The sequence below is a fragment of the Panulirus ornatus genome, chromosome 23 (assembly GCF_036320965.1).
Source record: "Panulirus ornatus isolate Po-2019 chromosome 23, ASM3632096v1, whole genome shotgun sequence".
Lineage (NCBI taxonomy): Eukaryota > Metazoa > Arthropoda > Malacostraca > Decapoda > Palinuridae > Panulirus > Panulirus ornatus.
Genome location: NC_092246.1, coordinates 20,619,709 through 20,640,717, shown reverse-complemented (window position 1 = coordinate 20,640,717; position 21,009 = coordinate 20,619,709). Strand labels below are relative to the sequence as shown.

At 39.3% G+C, this 21,009-nt stretch overlaps 1 protein-coding gene across 5 annotated transcripts in view; it reads right to left on the bottom strand.

Moving 5' to 3' along the window:
- The window catches only part of LOC139756874 (inter alpha-trypsin inhibitor, heavy chain 4-like), a 457,935-nt gene that overhangs the window by 14,825 nt on the left and 422,101 nt on the right, over positions 1-21,009 (bottom strand). For 3 of the 5 annotated variants that reach the window (XM_071676730.1, XM_071676729.1, XM_071676728.1), the window contains 5 exons: positions 18,770-18,958; positions 14,463-14,582; positions 6,340-6,555; positions 4,650-4,820; positions 1,614-1,829 (listed from right to left, as the gene is read on the bottom strand). In XM_071676730.1, the coding sequence (XP_071532831.1) occupies positions 1,614-1,829; positions 4,650-4,820; positions 6,340-6,555; positions 14,463-14,582; positions 18,770-18,958 (912 nt within the window). The remainder of the gene's footprint in view (positions 1-1,613; positions 1,830-4,649; positions 4,821-6,339; positions 6,556-14,462; positions 14,583-18,769; positions 18,959-21,009) is intronic. The other 2 variants (XM_071676732.1, XM_071676731.1) reach the window with 1 other exon arrangement.

Here is a 21,009-nt window from a genome sequence, read left to right as displayed (position 1 = left end):
TTCACTTCCGCTTCCATGGTTCCATCCGCTGCCAGATCCACTCCAAGATATCTAAAACACTTTACTTCCTCCAGTTTTTCTCCATTCAAACTTACCTCCCAATTGACTTGACCCTCAACCCTACTGTACCTAATAACCTTGCTCTTATTCACATTTACTCTTAACTTTCTTCTTTCACACACTTTACCAAACTCAGTCACCAGCTTCTGCAGTTTCTCACATGAATCAGCCACCAGCGCTGTATCATCAGCGAACAACAACTGACTCACTTCCCAAGCTCTCTCATCCCCAACAGACTTCATACTTGTCCCTCTTTCCAAAACTCTTGCATTCACCTCCCTAACAACTCCATCCATAAACAAATTAAACAACCATGGAGACATCACACACCCCTGCCGCAAACCTACATTCACTGAGAACCAATCACTTTCCTCCTTTCCTACACGTACACATGCCTTACATCCTCGATAAAAACTTTTCACTGCTTCTAACAACTTGCCTCCCACACCATATATTCTTAATACCTTCCACAGAGCAACTCTATCATATGCCTTCTCCTTTAGATATATTACCATTTAACTGACTGCTCTTTGGGATAAACAAGTTTCAGTTCTTCATTATGTTTGCATGAAAGTTGTTAAACAGATGATTCGGAGTTTTATAATGGCCTACCGAACGTAGATACATATTCAAAATGGAAAGAGCAAACACTGGTATCCCAATCAATCATACACAGTAATCTTGCATGAGCAACAAATGCATATAGAAACAGGATAGACCATCAATTTTCCATCTTGTAATATTTTGTGTTCAAGCAAAAGTGTGGAAGAGCTGTATTACAATGCTGATCACAAAGATATAAACCATGGAGATACTGACCTCTATTGCATTAAAGCTGCTTTCTATGCAAGACATTTCATTACAACAATAAAAATAGATCTTTTTGAAAAAATCTACTCTAAACATAATTCTTTCTGCTGCCCTCTTCAAGTGCTACAGCATGAGCTACAAATGATGGGTAGCCTACCATACGGGGAACTGAATTCCTGGGTAAATTGATTGTCAGAAAGTTTCTTCTGCAAGGAAATTCTAAAGAGAGAAAATTAAGTTTTAATTCTTCCTCGTGTTACATGCTGATCTTGGTAAAACACTACAAACTAGCAAATGAAACTATATGCAATTTTTCAATACAATACCAGAAAACCATGGGAGATGTCACTGGCTTGATTATTTACATAGGACACAAGTGACATCCCTAAGGCAGAGGAGAAAGAATGCTAATTCTGTATTCCCTCTGTGTGCTGCAGGTGAATGTGAGGGGTGGAAGCAGTCATATCCAAGAGTTTTGCTTTTGCCAGCCGATCAGTTTGTATGTAATCCAATTATGCTCTCTTCACTTTTTTGATTCACCCAAATCCCTGTGTATACACCTCTTTTTTCTGAGATGGCACAGGCAACTGAGGAAATAATCAAGGCAATCTCATTAATGTCTTTTCATGAAGCAAACCCTAGGGGTGGACGAACAGCTAGGTTGACAGTAGTAGTGAGGGAGGTGAATCCAAGGACCTTTGAAACAAAGGAGAGTAATCATTACAAAATATCACAGTAATCACCTTAACTTTCAGAAAAGCCCATAACCTCCTGATAAAATTTCTTGGTGTGGGAGCAAGATGCAAGTGATCCAGTAGATGATGGTCAGGTGGAACAACACTATTCCAATCTGTAACACCCATAAAGAACTCTCCATTACGTCCCTGGCCAGTGATGTTTGCCCGGATGCCACCTACCAGGTCTGGCCCCGTCTGCCCTGTAACAACCAGTTCTGTGCCCTGAAAAGAAGTAAATTCCAGTTAATCTTAAACAAACATCTTTTATGTACACAACAGACTATTTTCAAGTGTTAGATTATTATGGTTGATGCTTTGTAAAACACTGGGGTATACTGGCTTTCCTATCTGCACATGGGGTGCAGGACAACTGGGTGACTGGATATTTCATAAAAATTTTTCATGTTTCTTTTCCGAGGCAAAGCCTCATGAGGAAAAATAAAAATAGGTTATCTATTCTTTTATCTTCACAGATGACAGAACTAACCCCTAAAGAATGAGAACTTATACAAAAAGGTAAAAGTTTATGAAGGTAAAGATGACCAGAGTCTAAATATGGAAGGAAAAAAGCTAATATCTAAATGATTAACTTAATCATTACAGAACCACAAAGCACATTTTTCAGAAAAACTCACCACACCTAGTCCCAACTTAAATGGAAACATTAAATAATGAATCCAATTTTACTATGGGATTCATTAGGACAGGGGAGTGTGATGTTCCTAAGGGAGATTTGTAATTTTAACACAAATTTACGAATCAAATGCCTAAGGACTTGAGAGTAAAATAATTGGCATGTACTATAAAGAAGTAAGGTAAGCACTGCTTACCCTACAAACTGGCAGAATGCATATATAGTACTAATGTCTAAAAGCAATGGGGGCAAAGGTGAGTGTTCAAATTATAAAGGTATAAGTTTGTTTAGTAAGGGGAGTGGGGGAGGAATGGGATGTATTTAGGGAATCAGCGATGGATTGCGCAAAAGATGCTTGTGGCATGAGAAGAGTGGGAGGTGGGTTGATTAGAAAGGGTAGTGAGTGGTGGGATGAAGAAGTAAGAGTATTGGTGAAAGAGAAGAGAGAGGCATTTGGACGATTTTTGCAGGGAAAAAATGAAATTGAGAGAAGAAAGAAAGAGACAGGAGGTCAAGAGAAAGGTGCAAGAGGTGAAAAAAAGGGCAAATGAGAGTTGGGGTGAGAGAGTATCATTAAATTTTAGGGAGAATAAAAAGATGCTCTGGAAGGAGGTAAATAAACTGCGTAAGACAAGGGAGCAAATGGGAACTTCAGTGAAGGGCGCAAATGGGGAGGTGATAACAAGTAGTGGTGATGTGAGAAGGAGATGGAGTGAGTATTTTGAAGGTTTGTTGAATGTGTTTAGTGATAGAGTGGCAGATATAGGGTATTTTGGTTGAGGTGGTGTGCAAAGTGCGAGGGTTAGGGAAAATGAGTTGGTAAACAGAGAAGAGGTAGTAAAAGCTTTGCGGAAGATGAAAGCTGGCAAGGCAGCAGGTTTGGATGGTACTGCAGTGGAATTTATTAAAAAAGGGGGTGACTGTATTGTTGACTGGTTGGTAAGGTTATTTAATGAATGTATGACTCATGGTGAGGTGCCTGAGGATTGGCGGAATGCGTGCATAGTGCCATTGTACAAAGGCAAAGGGGATAAGAGTGAGTGCTCAAATTACAGAGGTATAAGTTTGTTGAGTATTCCTGGCAAATTATATGGGAGGGTATTGATTGAGAGGGTGAAGGCATGTACAGAGCATCAGATTGGGGAAGAGCAGTGTGGTTTCAGAAGTGGTAGAGGTTGTGTGGATCAGGTGTTTGCTTTGAAGAATGTATGTGAGAAATACTTAGAAAAGCAAATGGATTTGTATGTAGCATTTATGGATCTGGAGAAGGCATATGATAGAGTTGATAGAGATGCTCTGTGGAAGGTATTAAGAATATATGGTGTGGGAGGCAAGTTGTTAGAAGCAGTGAAGTTTTTATCGAGGATGTAAGGCATGTGTACGTGTAGGAAGAGAGGAAAGTGATTGGTTCTCAGTGAATGTAGGTTTGCGGCAGGGGTGTGTGATGTCTCCATGGTTGTTTAATTTGTTTATGGGAGCCTTGAAGAATGTGTGGAAGTCGAGAACATTATCTCGGAAAGCAAAAATGGGTATGTTTGAAGGAATAGTGGTTCCAACAATGTTGTATGGTTGCGAGGCGTGGACTATGGATAGAGTTGTGCGCAGGAGGATGGATGTGCTGGAAATGAGATGTTTGAGGACAATGTGTGGTGTGAGGTGGTTTGATCGAGTAAGTAACGTAAGGGTAAGAGAGATGTGTGGAAATAAAAAGAGCGTGGTTGAGAGAGCAGACGAGGGTGTTTTGAAATGGTTTGGTCACATGGAGAGAATGAGTGAGGAAAGATTGACCAAGAGGATATATGTGTCGGAGGTGGAGGGAACGAGGAGAAGTGGGAGACCAAATTGGAGGTGGAAAGATGGAGTGAAAAAGATTTTGTGTGATCGGGGCCTGAACATGCAGGAGGGTGAAAGGAGGGCAAAGAATAGAGTGAATTGGAGCGATGTGGTATACCGGGGTTGACGTGTTGTCAGTGGATTGAATCAAGGCATGTGTATGGGGGTGGGTTGGGCCATTTCTTTCGTCTGTTTCCTTGCGCTACCTCGCAAACGCGGGAGACAGCAAAAAAAAAAAAAAAAAAAAAAAAAAAAAAAAAAAAAAAAAAGTTTGTTTAGTGTACTAGATAAGCTATATGGATGAGTGGTGGCTAATAGGGTAGTCAAAAGTGCAGAGCATCAGGTTGGGGAGGAAAAATGTGGTTTTAAGAGTGGCTGGGGATATGTAGATCTGGTGTTTGCTATGAAGGATGTATGTGAGAAATATTTAAGGAAACAGAAGGATTTGTATGTGGCATTTATAGATAAGAAGAAATCACATGATAGGGTTGATTGAGGTGCTTTGTTTGCTAATAAATGTCTCAATTCTAAATTTGAAGCAAACAAGCACAGTACAACTAAACTATAAACCTTACCTTGAAATAATTATAAAAGTGTGTATTGCTAAGGCTGTCCATCTGTACAGCATCTCCAGAATAGCTAAATTGGACATCAAGAAGAATTGGGGTTGAGAGTTCTTGGTAAAAGTTCTTTAGTTGCTCTGCTGCGTCAGCATCTTCATATATCTTCCGAGCACCCCCATGGTTCTGAGTTAATGCACATGATGGTTAATCTATAACTGTACCTCAGCAATTAAACATGCTTTATTCAGGTTTTCTTCATGCTTTCTAATAAAACACAAATTACAAATAAAATTTTCCCATTCACCAGGGCCTTTCGTGCACCCCAACTTTATCCTCTTCACATGCATGCTTACAGTTAGCCCATTACTCTCCTGACTAAAATGAATTCTTAAATATTCAAACTTACCTCAACTTTTAGTTCATCATGCAAACTGATCTTAAACTCTTATCTCCTATCCCTTTCTAAAACTACCTTCTTCCTTTTCATTTACACAGTTAATTCATGCCCTCTAGGCTCTTTTTTGTTTGCTCATGCAGAGATACCAGACCCTCCCTCACCACTGTCACATCCTTCCCTTGGCCATCTCACCCTCCCTCTCTGGCTAACACACCTTTCCTCACTACCACCACTCCCAATCTTTTTGGTCACCAAACATTCCCTCATCACCACCACTTTCTCCCTCCCCAGCCATTGCACCCTGAACAGTGGATGGCAGAAGTCAGTAGTATAACCACTCATTCCACCATTTTCCAACTCCATATGTCCAATGTTGCCAGCAAAGCCTCCTGCTTAATAATATAATATTTTCCCAAATACTGTTCACCCCAGAAGCTAGCATTTTCTAACTTGCCAAGAAAATGGTTGATTTATAAGCTGTGTGCATCTGACAACTTCCTCAGTGTCTGCAGACAGGGAATGGGCAGAAAGATGTCACATTTTGTAGTAAAGCTTCACTTTCACCATCCTCCTATTACCTGCCTCATCCAGCCCTTCCACTGTTATGGCTAATAACAAGGCATCATCTGCATGGAATTGTGGAAACTCCATCGTTTTTCCATAATCAAGTCTTACAAATTAGTATTTCAAATATAAGTTCTTAATGTTTTATGATCAAATCTATACAAATGCATCAAAAAAAGTTACTGTAGAGTAATGAAGCATCTCTTAAAAAACAAATTTTCCTTTGTATGACTTACTACTACAATCATAGACTGGAAGAATACTTCTTATAGTGTAAGACTATGAAGTGTGGTAGGCAACCTGCATCCAGCTCTCTGTCCCTATTAGTACCTCAACTTTCCTTGACTGTCCAAAAGTTTTTTGTTCTTTTGACAAGTGAGACAGTGAAACATTGATGATGAAGAAAAAATATCATGTCTGTTTCCTACAAACTATAATGGTGATCTTTGGGCAGGTAGCTACACATCCACACTTACAAAAAGAAGTGTGTTTAACTTTCTTACCTACAACTTCCTCAGACTACCATTAAAAAATACACAACATACATCAAGTATCCTGGACATCAGAAACAGGCTATATTCTCAGCATAAAAGTAGAAATACAAAATAACTATATCCGAAGAAATAACAATGTGCTGGCCTCATGGGCTTCTCATGTCACTGGATACAATTTTCAGAAGTGATTTAATGTATGGAATTAAAAGCAGTAAATAATGAAAGACCAAAAAGTGCATCTACAAACCTGCAGGGATATTCTTTCTAGCAGTTTCATATCTGCCCCTGTGCCAAATCCTAGGCAGAAAATAGTAGCTCCTTCTTTATTTCGTTCCCTTACATTCTTTAATATAGCAGAGTGTGAAGTCACCCCAACAGTAGGTTGGCCATCAGTAAGCAAGACAATGATGTGAGGTCTTACTGATTCTGGCACTACTACTTCCATCTCCTCTTCAATAGCTACCTGGAAGACAGTAGTATCAAGGTGTAAGAGCTGATGCATAGCACTCCAAAAAAGCTAACATTTTGGAGGTAGGGTCAAGTGGGTCAGTTATGTTGCTGTGATTTCATAGGTCCAACAGAGCATTTCTTTGAAACTAACTATAGTTGTGGTAATATTGAGATTGTACGGTGAACTGATTATATGCAAAATTTTCAGTTCACTTGAGAGCAAGAATTTTTTTTTAATCATTACCTATGATTATGAACACAAATGTTGTCGCGGGAAATGGCAATCAAGTATAATAATAATAGTAATAATAATAATAATAATAATAATAATAGTAATAATAATAATAATTTTTCTTTCTTTTCTTTCAAACTATTCGCCATTTCCCGCGTTAGCGAGGTAGCGTTAAGAACAGAGAACTGGGCCTTTAAGGGAATATCCTCACCTGGCCCCCTTCTCTATTCCTTCTCTTGGAAAATTAAAAAAAAATAATGAGAGGGGAGGATTTCCAGCCCCCCGCTCCCTCCCCTTTTAGTCGCCTTCTACGACACGCAGGGAATACGTGGGAAGTATTCTTTCTCCCCTATCCCCAATAATAATAATAATAATAATAATAATAATAATAATAATAATAATGAAAAAAATGTATATCTATATATGTGTGTGGGTATGTGTGTGTGTTATTGGTGTTACTGGACTTCACCTGCTCGAGGTTACACCACAAATCAAACGTCACCTTTGGTGAAGGTGTATCATTGGGAGCAGTCTCATCAAAGAGCTTCTAACTTCAAAGAAGCCTGCTTTTCCTTGTTACTGAAAGTATCACAGTCTTGAGCTGCAGGAGCCTTTACAGAGGTCCTGGGTAACACCTGGATTTTCACAGAAATTGATCCTTGGGTAATTAATTTACATAAATACATAATTTTATTTCATTTAGCTATAACTACCTCAGGACTAATTTCTATGGAAGAGTCTTAGTGTTATTCAGGATCTTTCTCAAGGCTCCTTCTTTTCAAGATTGCACCACTTCCTGTAACAAAAATGTAGACTCCTTTGGAGTGAGTAGTTGTATGATGAAACTGTACTCCACATGATACAGCCTTGTCAAAGGTGACTTTTCATTCATTGTGTAACCCCTAGCAGACAGAGTCCAGTACCATATCTATTTGTGTACATATCACAGTATATATGTCCCATCCCCTGGGATATGGGAGAAAGGATACTTTCAAAGTACTCCTGCATGTCGTAAAAGGAGGCTAATCAAAGGTCAACTTTCACCCACAGCATAATCAGGTGTAGGCTTACGCATCTTGTTTAGTGAGATATTTGCGGAAAAAAGCAGTAGCAGTAGGTGACACATACTGCTGCTGCTGCTATTTTGTAGTAATAGTAGAAGTGGGTGGCAAGTGACCAACAACCAGGGAAGAACTATCGCTTGAGTTTCAGGAGGGATAGTAATGGCAATGCAGTGAGTCAGGATTGCGGTGTTTGTTACAAACCCCCTTCAGACCCAGATCACAGTCTGTTTTCCCTTGCCTCATCCACATGTGGGTTGCTGGCATCCACTCCCAACCCTACACCCTCTTTTTCACATATAAAGCATTTAATAACACAAATCATAAATATATCTACTTTTTCTGTTTTCCTTAATTTCATTATTTCAAAATATGGCTGTACAAACATCATATCATTCTCTAGCACAAATTCTGAGCATCACTACCAGCCAAGAGGGGATGAGTGGATCTTAGGTCCCACCTGACTGCCATTATGCAGCTGGGCTCCACCCTACTTCAGAGTCTATAGCCCCTCAACCTGGATTTTTCCTATCCATTTCTGTAACATTTGCAATATTAATTCCAACTTTCTTTCAGTTGAACACCACTTATCTGCCTCCTTCCTGATATTTTTCTTCTCTCTCTGAAATCCAACTGGCTAAGGCTACTTCTTTGCACTACCAGATCTCCAATTATAATCTCCATCATTTCCACTCCAAAGGTGGAGTTTGTGGCTTCTGTAGTACAAAGACACCTACTGCATGCCTTATGGATCTTGAGACTCATAAGTTTAATATCTGGCTCAAAATCTCTCTAACCTCTATTAGCTGCTTTTATGATATCCGTTGATAGTATAAATGGAGGGCATTTGGTGCCAGTGTAAAAGAAAACTGTAAACATTTTAAGTTGTGAGCTGAAAAAAGACTGGTGATTGGGAATAAATGGTTTAAAACATGTATGTGGGTGAGCGGGCTTATGGGTAAATGGGCAACAATGAATTATACAATGCATGATAGGATGCAAAGGAGACTTTTGGATGTGAATAAGCTGAGAGTGGTGAGGGAGAGTTTAAAAGTTTGGAGTGCATCTTGAACAATATCTCAGGAGGTCTGTTTAGTGAATTTGGACACACCTTCAGCACATATGATGAAATTTCATCAGGAAAATGACCCTTGTGTTGGTCAAGAGTTTTTAGTATTTTGTTCAAGTCTTTTTAGATCTCTAAGTAATTTCTAAATCTAACACCTCCTTTCCACTCCAGTTCACTGGAGTTGGAACTAGTGTCTCCTACTGTGAAAATACCTCTGACTTCTGAACTTGTCATCTAGTTTCTCACATATCCTTTCATCATCCTATACAATTATTTCCCCTGAATTCCTTAGCCTGATTAACTGCTTTTTAAATGACAATTCATTCCTATCAAATCTTTTTTTTTTTTTTTTTTTTTTTTTTTTTTTTTTTTTTTTATACTTTGTCGCTGTCTCCCGCGTTTGCGAGGTAGCGCAAGGAAACAGACGAAAGAAATGGCCCAACCCCCCCCCCCATACACATGTACATACACACGTCCACACACGCAAATATACATACCTACACAGCTTTCCATGGTTTACCCCAGACGCTTCACATGCCTTGCTTCAATCCACTGACAGCACGTCAACCCCTGTATACCACATGACTCCAATTCACTCTATTTCTTGCCCTCCTTTCACCCTCCTGCATGTTCAGGCCCCGATCACACAAAATCTTTTTCACTCCATCTTTCCACCTCCAATTTGGTCTCCCTCTTCTCCTCGTTCCCTCCACCTCCGACACATATATCCTCTTGGTCAATCTCTCCTCACTCATTCTCTCCATGTGCCCAAACCATTTCAAAACACCCTCTTCTGCTCTCTCAACCACGCTCTTTTTATTTCCACACATCTCTCTTACCTTTACGTTACTTACTCGATCAAACCACCTCACACCACACATTGTCCTCAAACATCTCATTTCCAGCACATCCATCCTCCTGCGCACATCTCTATCCATAGCCCACGCCTCGCAACCATACAGCATTGTTGGAACCACTATTCCCTCAAACATACCCATTTTTGCTTTCCGAGATACTGTTCTCGACTTCCACACATTTTTCAAGGCTCCCAAAATTTTCGCCCCCTCCCCCACCCTATGATCCACTTCCGCTTCCATGGTTCCATCCGCTGACAGATCCACTCCCAGATATCTAAAACACTTCACTTCCTCCAGTTTTTCTCCATTCAAACTCACCTCCCAATTGACTTGACCCTCACCCCTACTGTACCTAATAACCTTGCTCTTATTCACATTTACTCTCAACTTTCTTCTTCCACACACTTTACCAAACTCAGTCACCAGCTTCTGCAGTTTCTCACATGAATCAGCCACCAGCGCTGTATCATCAGCGAACAACAATTGACTCACTTCCCAAGCTCTCTCATCCCCAACAGACTTCATACTTGCCCCTCTTTCCAGGACTCTTGCATTTACCTCCTTTACAACCCCATCCATAAACAAATTAAACAACCATGGAGACATCACACACCCCTGCCGCAAACCTACATTCACTGAGAACCAATCACTTTCCTCTCTTCCTACACGTACACATGCCTTACATCCTCGACAAAAACTTTTCACTGCTTCTAACAACTTGCCTCCCACACCATATATTCTTAATACCTTCCACAGAGCATCTCTATCAAATCTATGGAAGTTTTTTATTTTTTCCTGCCTAGTCCATAGTATTCTTATCAAAGTTTCTTTGTTCCTCCTTTCTTATTTATCTATTCATTATACTCTGTTGCTGTCTCTTGCGTTAGCGAGGTAGCACAAGGAAACAGATGAAAGAATGGCCCAACCCGCCCACAGTTTCACATCTGAATCAGCCACCAACGCTGTATCATCAGCAAATAACAAGTGACTCACTTCCTAAGCCCTCTCATCTACAACAGACTGCATACTTGCCCCCTCTCCAAAACTCTTGCATTCACCTCCCAAACAACCCCATCCATATACAAATTAAACAATCATGGAGACATCATGCACCCCTGCCGCAAACCGACATTCACTGAGAACCAATCACTTTCCTCTCTTCCTACTCGTACACATGACTTACATCCTTGATAAAAAATCTTTTCACTTCTAGCAACTTGCCTCCCACACCATATACTCTTAATACCTTCCACACAGCATCTCTATCAACTCTATCATATGCCTTCTCCAGATCCATAAATGCTACATACAAATCCATTTGCTTTTCTAAGTATTTCTTGCATACATTCTTCAAAGCAAACACCTGATCCAAACATCCTCTACCACTTCTGAAACCACACTGCTCTTCCTCGATCTGATGTTCTGTACATGCCTTCACCCTCTCGATCAATACCCTCCCATATAATTTCCCAGGAATACTCAACAACCTTATACCTCAGTAATTTGAACACTCACCTTCATCTCCCCCAGCCTTTGTACAATGGCACTGTGCATACATTCCGCTAATCCTCAGGCACCTCACCATGAGCCATACATACATTGAATATCCTTACCAACCAGTTAACAACAGAGTCACCTCCTTTTTTAATAAATTCCACTGTAACACCATCCAAACCCGCCACCTTGCTGGTTTTCATCTTCCGCAAAGCTTTCATTACTTCTTCTCTGTTTACCAAATCATTCTCCCTGACCCTCTCACTTCACACACCACCTCGACCAAAACACCTTATAACTGCCACTCTATCATCTAACACATTAACAAACCTTCAAAATACTCACTCCATCTCCTCACATCACCACTACTTATCATTTATTTATTTATCTATTCCTCCTTTCTTATCCTGGTATTTTCATGCCATTCTCTGTTTTCAGTGTTGCCTACATCTTTGCCACATCGCATTTTGAAACTCTTGCTTTTATAAACCCATTCTTTTCTCTCTCTACATTCACTCCATATATGAGGCTAGAGGTCCCTATGTTCCTACTCCTTCAAAGTACATTTCACAGAATCTCTCATATAATACCCAGGTTCTTGGTTACTGAACTCTATTTCCCTATCTCTGTTCCTGCAGGAATAGCTGAAGTCTGTGTAGTTTCCTATTTCAGTCTAGTCTCACCTGCTCTTTTAACTAACTCATTTATTGTATGGTCAAACTTGAGCATTTAATCCTCTCTTTTTTCCAATGGGTATATATATATATATATATACATATATATTATTCTTAATTTCTATGCTAAGAAGTGCGAAGATATGGTCCAGTAACGATGGTCCATCAGTCCCTCTAATCTTAATATGTTCACTGACATGTCAGTATAGGAAATTTTTCTGTTTCCACTCTAAAAACCAGTACCTCCATGACTCCCTGCTACCTAGAGAATCCAAATTTCTCCATTGTATTTCTCTATAACTGATATCCCCCATTATCAGAACCTTGCCATTCCCGAGAAGCATGCATTCCACAGCTACCTGTGTGCCAGTTGGGAAGAAAGAGAGAGTCATTTTATGAGGAGCTAGGTCTGCATCAAGGATAAATAACGTCCCCATGGCTGTTTAATCTTTTTTGGTTGGAAGGATGAGGGAGGTAAATGCAAGTGGTCTTGGAGAAGGTTGTGGGTCTACAGTAAGTCAGAGTTGGGGATCCCTGGGAGGCGAGACTGCTGTTCTTTGCAGACGACACAGCTCTGTTGGCAGACAAGAGTAAAGAACTGCAAAAGCTAAGTTTAGGAGACCGTGAGAAGGGAGGAAGTTGAGAGCTGATGTGAATAATAGTAAGGTTGTGAGGTTTAGCGGAGGGAGAAACAAAATTTGAGTGAAAGCTTGAGTGGAGAAAACTTGGAGAAAAAGAGGTGTTTTAGATCCCACAGAGTGAACAAAGCAGTGAATGGAGCATGGTAACTGGAGTAAACTGCAGGGTTAGGTGAGTAGGCAAAGGTCCTAGGTGCATTAAGGAATCTGAGACAAAGATAGTTATGTTTCATACTATAGCAGTCCCAGTGGTGCAATGGATGCAAATTATGGGCTTTAAATACCAATAGACTGATCATGAAAGGACTGAAAGTGTAGGAGGAATGTGGTAGTAAGCTGATTAGGAGTAAGACAAAGCTGTACAAGGAATGCTGAAATGGTTTGGACATATGGAGATGTTAAGTGAAAAGAGACTTATTAAGAAGATAAATGTGTCTGAACTGGACACAGCAAAGGGGAGCGGTAGATCAAGAAAGAATAGATGCCGAGTTATTGGGACCTGAACACGCAGAAGGGTGAGAAGCATACTTGGGATAGAGCAAACTGGAGTGATGTAGTATATAGGGTGAGAAGTGCATGACCATGGGCTTAACCAAGGCATATGAAGTGGCCTGGGGAAACCAAAGAAAGGTTTGTGAGACTTGGCTCTGGTTTTGCAGCATTATACATGAAATCTAAAGAATGAATGTGAACAAATGAGGCAGTTCTTCCCCTGTTCCTGGCACTACCTGGCTAGTGAACTATGCATAAAAAAGTAACAACAATGATACTATACATTATATACCTTCACTTTCAAAGAATCCAGTCCATTCCTTTGTGAGAGAATTGACATTCTACCTTTCAGTAATCAATCACGAGATAATCTTCAGGTATCTAAACTTATAAGAAGAGTAGTTCAGACTAATTCTATGAGATTCTAGGGACAGTGACATCTAAAACAAAATAGTGCAGTGGACATCACAGTAAGTGCAGATACACGGTGCAGTGCTGGTGCAGTTATTTTGTGGTAAGGTACAAAATCTAGATTTCAAGGATGTGCTTGGCACACAACTCAGAAATTATCTGAAAAGTAGACTTCACATAAATCATGAGGAAGTGGTGAGAGAAAGCTTGAAGTGCATTTGAAAGAAAAACAAATAATTGACAGACAATAGAAGTGGTGCTTTGGTGCTGCTTTGGAAAAGTGCATGGTGCAGAAAATGAGCTGAGGCCAATACCATTCCCCATTGATGCCATTGGTAAGTTATGTTTGGCATTGTCCAAACACTTTAGACAGAAGAGCAGGAGTTTATTCCCTAATTTGAAAGGAAATAAATCACAAATAAATCTATGAGTATGCTTGATATAAGGCTAATATGATCAATATATCAAACAGCAGTGAGAAAAGCTTAAATATCTAGTGTCTTGGCAACAATGACAAATAAATTATAAAAGAAAATAACAAACAAGTCTGTTACAAACATGTTCATTAGTTTCTGTGGCCTTTAGCTCATGGTAGAGAAGTAAAGTGCATCAAATGTGTTGGCGGCAACATAGCTGTCTCTGCCTTGCGTGAACCCTGAAGCCACTGGGGTGTTTATAAGTGAAGCAACATGAATAAAATAAACTAACAGTAATTGTGAAACATCTTAAGTAAATCAGTTTAGATACTTGGCTACTCCTATGAAGCCAAGAGGCAGTGCTGTTTAGTGTCATTTCAAGGATGACACTGTTTGGTAATATTCTCCTACTTAGGGGAGTGAAATATAAATTTTGTGGGTGCGACAGAGTGTCACATCACATGAAGACAAAGACAACATAGTCATCCCCAAGGCTTTGGAAGAAACAATAAAATCTTCTCCTTGGCCACTGATAAAGCATTATGATCATCTCCTGGGCCTGCGAAGAAATGTTACCGGTAGCAAAGATAAGTTCGGCTTGCGTCCAATGCTCCTGCCTTTGACTGTACACGCTTGAAGATAATTATGGTGTGGGAAATGAATCCGAGGGGGGAGCCGACGCCGAGAAAGCGCCATCTGAGGGAGGAAGGGGAAAACCAGCTTAGGCAGATGCCCTCATATTAGCTGTTCTCCCATCAAATTGGAGTTGATCTCACGAGCCTCTTTAGATGATCAATCATAGTCTCTCTTACACAGAGCTTGAAGTGGAGAACATTTCAGGTCATTTTAGTTTGTTCCTGATGAATAAGGAAATATTTTTTCTTTGAAATATGGTGTCTAATCTATTTTGTAACATCTAAGTATTTCTTCCTCCACTTCAAGCAATAATACCAACATTTGTACTTCATGTGGAACACCTGTGTTTCCAAAGTTTGATTGCAAAAGACAAGGATTCATCATTCATAAAACAAATTCTTAAGTTCCTGTAACCAATTTAAATAATGCTCTCCTTAAACAGTTATCTAACAGGCTCTAAGAAGAATCCTGTGATATACTTTCTAGAAGGAAGGGTATATTCACTCCATTTGGTGTGATACATCGCAACAAACAATCAATGAGACCTCTTTTGTACCAAATGCAGTACTGTACAAAGAAAAAATGGATAATGGTAATTAATGATGGAATATATCACATACCTAAAAAGGTACTTTCATATTCTCAAGTGAATGCATCTAAAAAAAATGTAAATAAATGATATTGTCGTCTTCATTAGCTCACCTGACACAGGAACTGAAATTACAGGAAATCTTAAAAAATAAAAACCTTTTGATGGTTTTTGTAGCAAAATATCCATCAAGGATACAGTGAAATTTCAGATATGTAAAGTGTAATCTATGTCTCACATACAGCTATAAAGAAAAGAAAAAATGCAGCTATGCTTCACATACTTGAAGCAAATTTTTATTTCAAAGGATTTCCTTCTAAAACACTATCTCTGTTATTTACATATGGCCATACCTAATCCATATTTCCACATTTGGAACTTTGGGAGAGCTCGGTGGTCATCCCTGCACACATAATTTACTACCTTTTCTCGGGATGGGTTCTGCTTTGCAAGCTGGGATCATCTCAGCTGTGCTCAGCATGAAGTAAGATACTGTCTTGGCTGGAAAGGAATCCTATATTCCCACTTCTAATCGATCTGTCTCCCCTGATTATTATCAGAATGTCCCTGCTTCTATGCTTGTCAAATCAGAGACAAAGCATACCAAGCGATGAACCTTTTCCCCTCACCTAAATCCTGCTCTGCTTTTATTGGTGCTCAGAAAGGTCATAAAGCTGTTCTTCGTAAAGTCAAGCATATGATAACAAAAGGAATGTGAGATGAAGCGACTTCTGCTGATATATCTTTCTGGTCCTTATCCAAAAGTATTTCAAGTTACTGTAATCTAACCTAATCTCTAACTTTCCAACTGATAAAGTTTGGTAACTTATTCTCCAGCGATTCCTCTTCAGATGATCCAATGTCTAGTATTCCTTCCAATGAACCATTTGCCCTTTCCAATATCTTCTCTGTGCAAGGCCTTCTGGGCACTTTCTAGCTTCAAGTGGGTAAGGTGTGGCCCAAAAAAACATACTTCCTTCAATCCTACAAAAGTGTGCCTCTGACTTAGCTCTGATCCTAGCTTGCCTATTTCATCTACCTAAAATCCCAAACTTTCCCACTTTGGATGCATGCCTTCATAAGGAACATCCGTAAGAAAGGAGACCATTCTAACCCTACTAACTATCATTTCACAGTTCTAACTTCTGCTATCTTCAAATTCTTTTAAACTCTCCTGACCTCTCATCTCAAAGCTTAGGATCTCATTCCCTTCTTTCTGACGACCAATACAGTTTCTTGGTGAAAAGTCAATTGATGATCTTTTCACATAAGCCAAAAACACCCCACTGATTTCCTATTTGTTCACATATTAAGGTGGTATTGCTAGCACCTCTCATTAGCTAGTTGCTTTAATACAACTTTCAGATACAGAGAATTCACCAAATAATGTTTAACATCTCTATCATGTAATTCCTAAACTGATTACTTACACTTTTCAAAAACTTTTAACAGACAAGTCCTAACAGTGTACACTCCAGTATGTAAAGAAAAACAAGTAATGATAGCCAGCTTAGCTTGTTGATGGCTCAGGTGCCTCTTAGCAACAACCAGTATTTGTCTAATATTTCCAAAGATGAACTTTTTATATAATGTTTTGTTTCAAGAAACCTATTAGCCTTACTCACATCTAATTGTTTGATCTACTGTAAATGAATATGCAAGGATAGTCTCAAACTGAAAGTATAAATATGGTATATTTGGCTACAACTGTTAGCTAGCCACTGTAAACAGCGATCTCAAAGATACAATGCACAATTGTAAAACCCTGAAAAAAAAGGCAACATCAAATAAAGCCTAATCAATCAGGACTTGGAATGCAAGTATGAGGTTAACAGGAGTTTCATGAATTCAGTCAAATAATTTCTATTTTCATGACATAACTAACCACGCAGAGACTAAAGACCCAAATCTGCAAAGATCTGATATGACTGAGTGCACTGCTCTATTTGTTTCCAACATACTGTACAAAATGATGTCTAAGATCCAGTAACCCTGGGGTAGAGTTGTCACTATATTATGGACTTTGCCAGATTATGGGTATCGATACTACCAAACAGACTTCAAAGCAGACCAAATAAATTAAAAGTAAATATGTGGAGTTTTACTGTCCTAACATCTATATTTATATATGTGAAACAACAATACAACCCGCCTGGTTGAGGCTGAGTAAACAAGAGTGTGATCTTGGTGTAATGAGGTTGATGCCTAAAAACTGGCAGAAGGAAGGTCTTGTATTTCATCCACTATAGGAGCTGGTCTGGATGTGGGTAGAGGGTGATTAAATCTCAGCTCAGGTTTGACAGCTTCAAGCAAGGGGCTTGGTGAAGGGACTGGAGTGGCTGTACCTCAGTGTTTACATTGCTTTGATGCTTTAATTAGTAGTTTCTGTAGTGTTATCTATTTCACGTAATTATCTACACTTTGCAATTCAAAACAGATTAAACAATGAAGTGTGGTGACATGCATATGCCTTGGAGGCACCCTAACAACAAAGCAGCAAATTCTGTTAAAATCGGTGCCATTTCACTAAGCACCAGTACCCTTGCAAGTTTTGGATCAGAGGAGATGGAATAGTTTGGAAAGCCAAGCTGGAAATGGTTGGGCACGATATATTTCTTTTATATCATGATGTACTCAAATAACCAATTTTCTGCTTTATTTATAGAGGAAATTGCCATAATTAGGATGGATAAGTGGAGGATGTGTGTTTAGTTCTGATAGTGCACAAGAATACTACAGTTACATACACACTAACTAGTTGAAGAACAAGGTAATTCATCTCAAAAGCAAATTCCTTGCTAGTTAACGTGAGTAGAATGCACTGTCTGTACACTAAAAGTATTAGGTGATTAGAAATATGGATATCTTTTTCTTATATACGTTATTGAAATATCATAGTTGGGCTTATATCAATAAGCACAGCTCTTGTGTCAATTCTTCATTACAGAGGCATCCATATAAGAAGATCTATTCCTTCAATAGGTTTTCACATTCATGTCAATAGTGTTCAGGCAACATAATGCAATAATTTCAAGCATTTTGAAATATCACCTAACAGTCTAACAACACAGCTGTAATTCCAAAAATGCAACTTTGTCATACTGTGCATACTTTCTTGTGAGCGAACAACAAAGGCAAATAACAAAGTGCAAGGCTTGAAGTGTTAAAAAAAAAAAAGTTCCACTTGGCAAGTACACGAGAAAAAAAAAAAAGATACCTGTCTGCAGATGTCATCAAAAATCTGTTTCTTAAACAGCAAGTTTCTGCCCTGATACAGGATGCACAGGGGAGGGTAATGAATTTCATCAATATACACTCCATTTCCAAATCTTAACAATTTTCTACCAAAAAACTTAGGCACAATATTCCATGTCCATAAGAGATATAAAAGATAAGAAAACCATTGCAGGATGGTTTCTCCATGCATCTGAGAAGGCTGGATAGTACTGAAACATTTTGAGGAGGTCATGAGTATTTTGAAATTCCCTTGTAATGTTAAAATTTTGAGTTCCCATGGCAGAAAGTTTATGAAAACTGAAATACCGATTAATACTGCATATTCATTTCCATAAAATGATTAACATATACAGACTAAAAATGCTACATCACTCATTTCCTTTGTCATACAGAAATATATGAAAAAACTTTTATCACAAACCTTTAGGCCGCTATCAATATCTGTTGCTCCATCAGCTTCAAGATTATCTATGTATTTCTTGGCTTTCCTAACTGAACTTTTAGTGTAGTGCATCATCCCAAGTTTGTGGGTCGAAGAGGAGAAACGAATGATGTTGAAGGTGTCTCCTGCATTGAGATCTGTCAAGATATGGTGCAGAGCTTCTTTAACCTGAAATGAAATTAGACTAAGCTATCTACTTGATTTTCACCCTCTATAAAGATGTTAGATGTTCATAATTTCTTCCAGCCAATAAAAACCTGGTAGCAATAAAAACATACATACTGCTCTTTTATGCCATGTGCAAAACATGCAGGGAATTCACAGCTTATTCATTAGTTCTTTTACTCAAATTAAATGGCTCCATTCATGCATAAAAGCCTTGACCAAAGCAAGGCCTTCAGTGATCCATGTGAACTAGAGAAAAAAAGTAGAAAAAGAAGCCATGAAGTTTTAAGACAGTAAAAAACTGGTGAGGGAATGGACAGAAATATGTATGGGTTTTCAGAAAAAAAGAAATGATACATGCAAAAAGAGGGTGGTGAAACTGAGTGACCTTGGAAATGAAATACGTATGAAGAAATAACACAAGAGGTTGGGTATAGAACAGCAAAAAGTGAGGTACCTTACATACCTCCACATCCAAGACACACCACATTTGCCATCTTATCACTGAAATCATGATGAAGTGCCGAAAGATTGACAGAAAGTGTGTATAGTGTCACTGTATAAGGGCAAGGGGGACAAAGGTGAGTGTTCAAATTACAGATGTAAAAATTTGTTGAGTGCACCTGGTAAGCTGCCTAGATGAGTGGTAAATGAAAGAGAGATGGAATTCACAAAACATCCGACTGGGGAGAAACAATGTGGTCCAAGGGGTTGTGGAGGATGTGTGGATCAGGCATTTGCTTCACTTGCTTTGAAGAATGTGCTTGACATATACTTATAGAAAAAGAGGGATATGTACGTGGCATATATGAATCAGGAGAGAGCACATGATAGGGTTGATAGAGATGCTATGTGGATGGTGTTATGAATATATGGTGCAGGAGGAAAACTACTACAGTAGAAGCAATAAGGAATTTTTATAGAGTATGGCCTGTGCGCGAGAGGGCACAGAGGAGGGCAAGTGGTTCCAAAAGAAGGTGGGTCTATGGCAGGGTTGGGTGATGTCACTATGACTGTTTAATATGTTTATGGATGCGAAGGTGAGGGAGACAATTGCAGGGGTCTTGAAGAGGGCCAAGTATGCAGTCTACAGGGAATGAGGGGATCCTGTGAAGTCAGTTAGTTGGTATATGTTGATGACAAGGCACTAGGGGCAAATTCAAGTGAAACTGCAGAGGTTGGTGTCTGAGTTTGGAAGTGTGTGTGAACAGAGAAAGTTGAGAGTAAATGTGAATAAAAGCAAGGTTATTAGGTTCAGCAGTGCAGAGAGACAGGTGATAGATGGGGTGTACTTCTGAATGGAGAAAATCTGTTGAAGACATGGGGTGTTTTAACATGACTGGGAGAAGAAATGGCAGTAAATGGAACCATGGAAGCAGAGATGAATCATAGGGAGGGCGAAGGTTCTGAGAGCATTGAGAAATGTGTAGATGAAAGGTGCTATCTGGGTATGTTTGGAGGTATAGTAGTCCCAATGATGATGTATGGATCCAAGGCATGAGCTATAGATGAGAATGTACAGATGATAGTGGATGTATTGGAAATGAAATGTATGAGAACAATGATGATTAAAGGAAGGTTGATAAAGTAAATAATAATATGGTAAGAGAAAGATATGGGAAATACAGAAACGGGTGAGAGCGCTGAAGAGAGTGTGCACAAATATTTTGAGCATATAGAAAGATTGAGCAAGGAAAGGTTGACAAAAAAGGATCCATGTGTCAGATGTGGATGGGAAAAGAGGGGGGACTCTAAACTTGAGATGGAATGATGGAACAAAAACTATTGTGAGTGTTTGGACCTGAACATGCAGTAGGGTGAAAGGCATGCATGCGACACAGTAAAATGGAACAATGTGATATACAGGGGCCAATGAGCTATCAATGGACTGAAACAGGGTATATGAAGCAGCCAGTGGAAACAACAAAGAGGTCCATAGATAGGGGGCTGTTGTTTCAGTGCATTACACAAGAAAGCTCAAGAATGGATGTAAGTGAATGAGGCTTTGTCTTCATCTGCTCTTGGCATTACCGTGCTAATGTGGGTACTGGCAA